The 7,871-nt window shown below is 57.4% G+C and overlaps 1 protein-coding gene across 1 annotated transcript in view; it reads right to left on the reverse strand.

Moving 5' to 3' along the window:
* The window catches only part of SARDH (sarcosine dehydrogenase), a 43,020-nt gene that overhangs the window by 10,075 nt on the left and 25,074 nt on the right, over nucleotides 1–7,871 (reverse strand). The window contains exons 17-20 of the mRNA XM_035897645.1: nucleotides 7,182–7,275; nucleotides 1,854–2,016; nucleotides 1,375–1,543; nucleotides 774–909 (exon numbers count right to left, since the gene is read on the reverse strand). Coding sequence (XP_035753538.1) covers nucleotides 774–909; nucleotides 1,375–1,543; nucleotides 1,854–2,016; nucleotides 7,182–7,275 — 562 coding nt within the window. The remainder of the gene's footprint in view (nucleotides 1–773; nucleotides 910–1,374; nucleotides 1,544–1,853; nucleotides 2,017–7,181; nucleotides 7,276–7,871) is intronic.

A 7,871-nucleotide genomic window follows, 5' to 3' on the forward strand; every position in this document is an offset into this window, starting at 1 on the left:
TCCATCCTGCTGCCTCTGTCACGCTGCCTGGGGCTGGCAGGGAGGCCAGGGGAGTGAGATGGAACAGGGACGAGAGAGTGGGAAAGGGGGAAAGGAAGGGAAAACCTAGGGGGGGAACATTCACTATGGGGTGGTTCCCAGGGGCCGAGGGGGCAACTGGAACACAAACCATTTGACTTGGGAGTCTTGCACTGATGCAGTACTAAAAGTCAAGGCGAGCAAGAGGATGAAAGCAGGAGCACATGCACTGCTCTTGGCTCACAACAGGGAGGGTCCCTGGGGACGTCATCCACAGCCCTCTGTCCCCACGCAGGTTCCCTGGCCTCTGCCTGCAGCACGCTGCTTAATGAGGGCATCTGATTTACTATCCAGGAGTCTCCCAGGGTTAATTAAGAGCCTGCTGTGCTCCTATTGGCCATTGCTCCCCCTATAACATAAGTTAATTCACTGCTGTAATTAAATACTCAGTTGCAATTAACATCCGAGGCAGCGCTTGAGCCGGAGAGCATCGCTGGGACCATGCAGAGCACCAGCCGGCGCTACCGACCCCGCTGCTGAGCCATGGCATCCCTCACCCTCCCGCCTCCCACGGGGGAAGCATGAGGGGGGCTGCCCCGTCTCGCTCCCCAGACAACAGAGGGTTCACCACGGGTTTGTGCATTCAGCTCCAAAACCAGCCAAGTGCTACGCTCAACCCCCTGGCAAGCCCCTGTGGCGGGGAAGCAGGCACAGCCGTTCCCGGGGGCTGGTGGCAGCAGGGGGTCTGTACTCACCGGGCCCCCCGCGGGGTCGCGGATGTAGCCGTAGGCAATGGTTTTGTCGATGGCAAATCCGAAGTCTGCCCGACGGATATGGCCGACCACCTCGCCGTCCCGCCAGACCGCCTCCAGGCCGAACATCGGCACCTTCCTGCAAGGCGAAGGCAGAGCTGCTGTCAGCAAAGCCCCACGTTGGGCCCCCATGGGGGAGAGGGGCTTGGGGGGACCAGACCCCAGCTCTGCCCTGGGCCAGCCCACGTGCCGGGGCTCCCACTGCCCACAGGTTCATTATCCTCCCCGTGCTGATCCCAGGCGCTGGCAAAGCCCCTCCAGCCCGATTTACAAAACCTCCCGCTGTTCTGGGTGAAACAAGATAAACCCACTCCCTGTCACACCATTTCCAGTTCCCATTAAACATCCAGCAGGGAATTTGCAGTGGGATTTAAATTAGAGACGGAATTAGAGCATGGAAAACAGCCGAGCCAGCTTGCAACTGAGCTCCACGTGCGTGCCCGGGTGCAGCAGTGGATGGGGATGGCTGGAGGTGCTCGTCCCAGGGTGGCCACTGGCACTGGGTGCTGCCCGGCGCGGAGCGGGGCCGGGCGGTGGTACTCACTCCTCGGTGGTGAAGCAGACGAGGCGGCGGAAGATGCCCTTGGCTTTTTGAGCCTCCACAGCCTCCCGGCCCAGGAAGGGGATGCTGGATTTGAGCTTGCAAGTGAAGGCTAAGCCTGCTTCTAGCGGGGTGTCATCAGGGCGCAGGTCTGCGTGCCAGTGCCTGTACCCTGCAGAGAGCAAGCATGGGTCGCCCAGCTTCTCCCTGCCATGGCAGTAAGCCCAGGAGACCAAGACATCACCCCTGCCTCTTGGACACCCCATTGCCTTCAATTCACTTGGCCTTGGACAAAACACCCTTGAGAGGAGCCCATGTTGGGGAAGTCTCAGAAAGGAGCGCTGGGGCTGGTAGCATCTCTGCCGGTAGCTGCCAGACCTCCAGCCACACTAGCCCGCCCTCAAAGCTGGGCAAAACTCATTTGCCCTGGTCCCCTGGCTGGAGGCAAAGCAATGAGCGCTGCTGTAAGGGAAGCAAGAAACCTTTCTCGATGCTGAGGCTGTCGATGGCTCTGTAGCCGGCGTTGGTAATGCCGTGCCGGGCACCCGCCTCCATCACCGCCTGGTAAACCTTCACGCAGTCCGCCTTGGGCACGTGCAGCTCCCAGCCCATCTCGCCGACAAACGACAACCTCATGGCACGAACCTGCGAAATGCAAGAGGCCAAACCCCCCTGCGGACAGAGCTGGGCTGTGCAGCGTGGCAGAGGCTGCAGAGACACGTGCTGCCATGGCAGGGGGTGAGCCAGCTCACCCGGGATCCTTGTGCAAGCCCCCTGCTTTGGTGGAAGGCACTTCTTTGCTCTCCCTGGTGCACGAAGCCAGGGTCAGACTGACATTCTCATCTCTGGACAGCCTAAGCTTGGCACCTCAAACCCAGCTATCGCCAGCGCCCAGGAGGGATGGCCAGCGTTCAGCATCCTCTGGCCACCGATCCCAGGGCTGTCGCACCAGCTGGGCTGGGGTTGGACGTGATGCTCCGGCTCCAGCCGGGCTTTTGTCTCCCTCTGCTGATCCACTGATGCCAGAAGAAAGCCCACAGGCACCCCCAGCCCCGCGCCTCCCCAGATCAGCCCATCGGACGGGGAAGCCTGTTCCCAGCAGGACTGTCCTGCTTTGGGGCACCTCATGGCTGCTGTCCCCTGGGGATGGCCCCCACTTGGGATGGTGCCCCCACGGCAGAGGTACCCAAAGGTCCTACGCTCCTGGGCGGGGGCTGAGCCCAGCATCCCACCCCATGGCCCGGTCAGCCGGGGGATGCTCAGGAGGTTGTGCCCCAAAGCCTTATGCGCCTGCTGCCAAATGAGCTCCACACCAAATACACGAAGCTCCAAATTGGAACGAGTAGATCAGCACAGGGGACTCAGTGCTCCTCGGGGGAAGCCTCATCCACAGAGATAAGCCTGCCTGCCCGCCTGCGCTCCCGGGGCCACCGATCCCAGCCGTGCTGGGGCTGTCCTGCCTGTGTCCCCATTGCTTCTCGCCCAGGCAGGCTTGCCTGCATCCTCCTCTTGTCCTTGCGGAAACAGTCAGCATTCCCAAAGCTTTCCAGGCCTGTTAGGGCCACCTCAGTTCAGGCACCTTCCCTGGAGACACCTCTTGAGCCTGAGCTGCATTTCCCTCTGCTTCATCCCTTCAGATTCCTCTGTGTCCTCCCCCACACAAACCCCTCTGGTCCATCCCTGTAGATGCACATCAACTGCAAATGCATACCTCGCTTTGGGAGAGAGATTGACTCAAGAGCTTCACACCAGATTGTGATCTGCAGTCCTAATAAAGCAGTTTTCAGCTAGGAAGAGACTTCTAGGCTGGTTCTGCTGGCCAGGCATGCTCAGCAGCTTTGGGGCTCTCTTGCCCGTGCTGGCTCTGGATATCGCCGGGGCAGAAACTGCCTCTTGCCATTTGCTGAGCTCTTACTACAGCTGGGATCTGGTCTCAGCTCTGCGCTCTAATCCCAGGTATAAACAGCAACAGACAACAGCAGCCACTGCCCAAAACAGGCAGCGATGGGTACGAGATGTACCTACCAAAGGGGTGCTCGGGCTCTCTGCTGCGAGGACGACCAGCGGGCAATGGCTGAGAACCCAAAGCCATCCTCGCTTCCCCCAGCACCCCTGTGCTCTACTGGCACTGCAAAAATAATGTCCTCAAGCAGAGTTTAAGGCAGCTTTTAAGACACCTTAACCTTTACAGTAGAAGTGGAGAGGAGGAAGGAGCACAATAGATACTGGCAATTTATTTTGAGCCTCCTCATGAGAAGCCGTGCCAGGGAGCCATCCTTCCTTCGGTCACCGCCACAGCTGAGCAATCGCTTTTTGAGGTGCACAGACACAAGGGGCACGGGGAAGATTCTTGCTCCACACAAAGGCGTTATCTAATTAGGGAACAGCCAGAGATCGAGCCGTGGCAGCCAGCTACCATCTTCACTGCGGCAGGAGATGCTCTGGGGATTGACAGGCAACTTCCCGGCTCATTAACCCTGCCTGCGACTCCGCAGGCGGTGCCACAGCTGAAGTGCGCTTTACTTTCAGGAGCAAGATACTCCCGGGAGAAACTTCCCTCAAAGCACAGTGAGCATCCCGGTGAGGGCGGGGAGGCAGAGCAGTGCACCGTAGGGAACGGGTATCCTCAGGAAAATTGGGGTGCCAGCCATTTTGGGGTTGGGGCAGGGGGCTGGGGGCTGCACCCACGCCTGAGTACCCCAGGCAGGGGTACACACCCCACCCCAGAGGCCAAGGTGGATGGCAAGGGCTGGGCTCAGCTGCTCCTGCAGAATTTCTACAGAATTCCCCTAGGAAAAGGGTTTTCTGTTAGATTTCAACCGGAGTTATGAAATAGCGTCAATTCCCGGGTCTTTCAGCAGCAATTCAAAAGCATTTTATGTATTCTAGAAAATGAAAACCTGAACTTCACCCTGTATCCAGCAGTGAAATTCAAAGGGGGAACCTTTCTCTGCTGTTCAATACAATGAGAGACGCTATATATAAACTCACAAACCAATTGGTAATTTCCAGAGTCGTTAACTCTGCTGGAGCTCTCCTTTCACTCCAGCTGATTTTGTTCAACTACTGAGTTAATGCATGAAAATCTCAGCGATAACTTTTTAAAGATGCTGGGTTCAGTTTAATCCCCCTGGAAGGCGATAATATCAGCTTCAGCCCGCCATCCGGAGAAACCCTCCTACTCTAATTTCGGCGTGGGATGGAGTCCCCTGTGCTCCTTGTGCGGCAGGGGCCTGGTGGAGACCTCCCGAAGGGTGGGGAGTCCCCCCCCAGCCCAGGGCCCTTGGGCAGGAAAGCTTTTTTCCTACAGTCAAGGCATTTACACCCAAAAAAAAAGCCACAAAATTTCTACCAGCTATTTCTTCCGCACAGGACCGGATTGTTTTTTGTAAACTCAAAGCAAAATGCAAATAAATTAATCACGCTCCTGAAAACAGGAACATTTATACACCTTTCCCAGGGGATAAGTATGTTCCTACGAGATGTTATCGCCTTGCCACAGGCGTGACGGGGGAGGGTGTGGGGAGGGTTATAACTCACCGGGGGGGACTAAAATGCAACGTGTTGGACAGCCTGCAACAACGGATCAGCCTTTGGCTCCCCCGTGCCACTGTCCCCCCCGCAAGGGACACTGGGCACGCTGTGGGTTTTCGGTACCCGGAGCAGAGCATGCACTGATGGTGATGGTTTGGAGGATTAATCTGAGTTGGGCAAAATCTGTGGCTTAGCTAAACTGCCCTAAACCCTGGCGAGGCTCTTGCTCTCAAATCAAGAAGCCTTAATTTGATTTAGCAGCAATCCCTTCAGCAGCCAGCTGCATTCGAATTAAAGCCACTTTAATTCCGAATGAAAAGTGTCTGCGTGCAGCTTAACCCAATTTCACTAATATCCATCCTGCCTCCAGCTCCCTGTTTTCCTGCTGCCTTCTACAAGATTTACTTCTGTGCCTTCATGCCCTTCATCTCCCATCACCCTCTTTCATCTCCCACCTGCCCGAGAGCCAGAGCGAACGCTCGGCACGGTCCCTCCCCGCAGCCGGCTCCTCCGGGTGGGACAGGGATGCCCTGGGACCGCTACCTGCCCAGCTTTCCCATGGGAAGGCTGGGGTACAAACTCAATCCCCTCTTCCAAAGGGGTGGCTTTGAATTGGGACATAGAAAGCAATATTTCATGCGAGGTAAACATAAATAGGAAACCAAGGCTGAGCTCCTCGAGCAAACCTTGCAAAAGGTTTTTTTCCCCCAATACCAAAATTTGCCGGTCGCATGTTTCCCCAGAACGTTTCTCCTTTGACAAAACGATACCTCATGGTCACCAACTCTTCTATCCAGGGTGTTTCAAGCAAGCTAAATCAGCAGCTTCACACATGACAATCTCCCCAAAGAACTGCCACCACTGCCTTTTCCCCAGGGATGGCGTCAGACCATGGAATCCTCACTGGGCGAGGGTGGGTGGGTGGGTATCGAGAGATGTGTCAGGCGCTTTTCTCGCTGCCCCGCACCAGGCGAGACGGAGGAGTGAAATGAAGCAGACAGCGCTGCAAAACCTCATGGCAAGCCCCAGGGACTGATCTGCCCCCTTGCAACACAGCCAACGACACCAAACGGCTTTAGGCTGAGCCTTCCTCAGGTTTAGGTTGGACATTAGGAAAAATTTCTTCACAGAAGGGTTGTCAGGCTCTGGAATGGGCTGCCCAGGGAGGTGGTCAAGTCCCCATCCCTGTGGGTATTTAAAAGAAGGGTAGACGAGGTGCTTAGGGACAGGGTTTAGTGGTGGGATGGCAGGGTTAGGTTAACGGTTGGACTCGATGATCTTAAAGGGCTTTTCTAATCTAGACGATTCTATGATTCTATGATTCCTCCCTCGACACCTCCGAGCGGTGCCACGCATTGTGATAAACCCACCGCTGTGGGTCCCGGCAGCGGCGCTGGGCTGCCAGCCGGGGCACGGGGCTTGCTGAGGACTGTCGCGCTCAGGACAGCACCCACGTGCCTGCCCCGTGCTCCGCAGGCTGGCAGCGCAGGCAAAGCGAGCTCACCTCCATCTGCAAAACACCGCTCCAGCACTGCCTCCCCCGGCGATGCGTCGGGGGGCAGGAGCAGGCCAGCACCCCCCACCCATGACTCCCCACCGGGCACCCAAGCCGGGCAGCACTGCTGGTTTCCACCAACACCCCCAAAGAGCTGCTCACCCCCTTGCTCTGACACCAAGGGGCTCAGCCCGAGGCATTAGCGTGGGGCATTACCATTTCTGCGCTTTTCTTGCACAACCGCCATCACGAGCCCTGAAGTCTGGGCAAATGCAGGATGATCTGCGCTCGTACAGAAAGCTTAAGGTTGTCAGGCTTCTCCTGTGATCAAATGCACCGGCTCCAAATGCAGCCCTTACTGCCAGCACTTGACACGCTTTACGTTAAATCGCCCCCTATTTTTTTATGAGCAGGGGGAAATGGAGGGCATCTAGAGTGTCAGATAAATCTCTATCACCGGTGCTCGCCCCTAATCCGCGGGAGGCATCTCTCGTTACTCCGACAGCACTGCAAAGCCAAGTCACCATGTCCCTTCCCCAAGCTCAGCCCAGGCTATGACACTGCCAGGCAGGCTCAGAGAGCAGGCTGGCACCTGACAAGCAAACGGGGAGGAAAACACCCCAGATTTTGGACTTTTCCAACCAAAAAACCCAAGAAAACCTCCCGGCTGCCCACTGCAGCAATGTGGAGGCAGAGGGGTTCCCTAGCAGAAGCTGCTCGGCAGGCAGTCACTCCAGTGGACAGGCATCCCCGGGGAGCTGGAGGGCTGGCCCCTTCCTACCGTGCATCCTGCGGCCGTGGCGAGTTTGTGGGTGGAGAAAGGGAAGGCCTCGTTGCTGAGGTCGGTGTCAAGCACTTCTTGGAGGACGAGGCGGCTGTGGGGAAACAGCAAAGCAGCCGTGGTGAAAGGACGCAGCTCGCCAGCCTGCTCTGAGGGTTATCACTAAAACTTCCTTTCTCATCTTGTTGGCAAGGCTTCTCCCTCCAAAGGGGAGCTCATGTGGGTGATATGCCATGCTCTGAGAGCCTCGAAAGAAATGCCGATTCCCCAGCAAACAGTGCCGCTCCAGCCTATTGCCATGGGGCTCACACCTACCCCTGCCCAACATGGGGACCTGGCCTGTGTCTGAGGCATCCCTCCCTCCATCCCTGTATCCCTTCCTCCATCACTGTATCCCTTCCTCCATCCCTCCCTCCATCGCTGCACCCCTTCATCCCTCCATCCCTGCATCCCTCCCTCCATCCCTGCATCCTTTCATCCCTCCGTCCCTGCATCCCTCCCTCCCTTCCCGCATCCCTCTCTCCATCCCCGTATCCCTTCCTCCATCACTGCACCCCTTCATCCCTCCATCCCTCCCTCCCTTCCTGCATCCCTCCCTCCATCCCTGCATCCGTCCCTCCATCCCTCCACGGTCAGGGTGCAAGGAGGGGGTCACGACACTACCCCTGCACCCACCTCAGGGGGCCCTGG

This window comes from Egretta garzetta, unplaced genomic scaffold (assembly GCF_000687185.1).
Source record: "Egretta garzetta isolate BGI_Z169 unplaced genomic scaffold, ASM68718v1 scaffold417, whole genome shotgun sequence".
Lineage (NCBI taxonomy): Eukaryota > Metazoa > Chordata > Aves > Pelecaniformes > Ardeidae > Egretta > Egretta garzetta.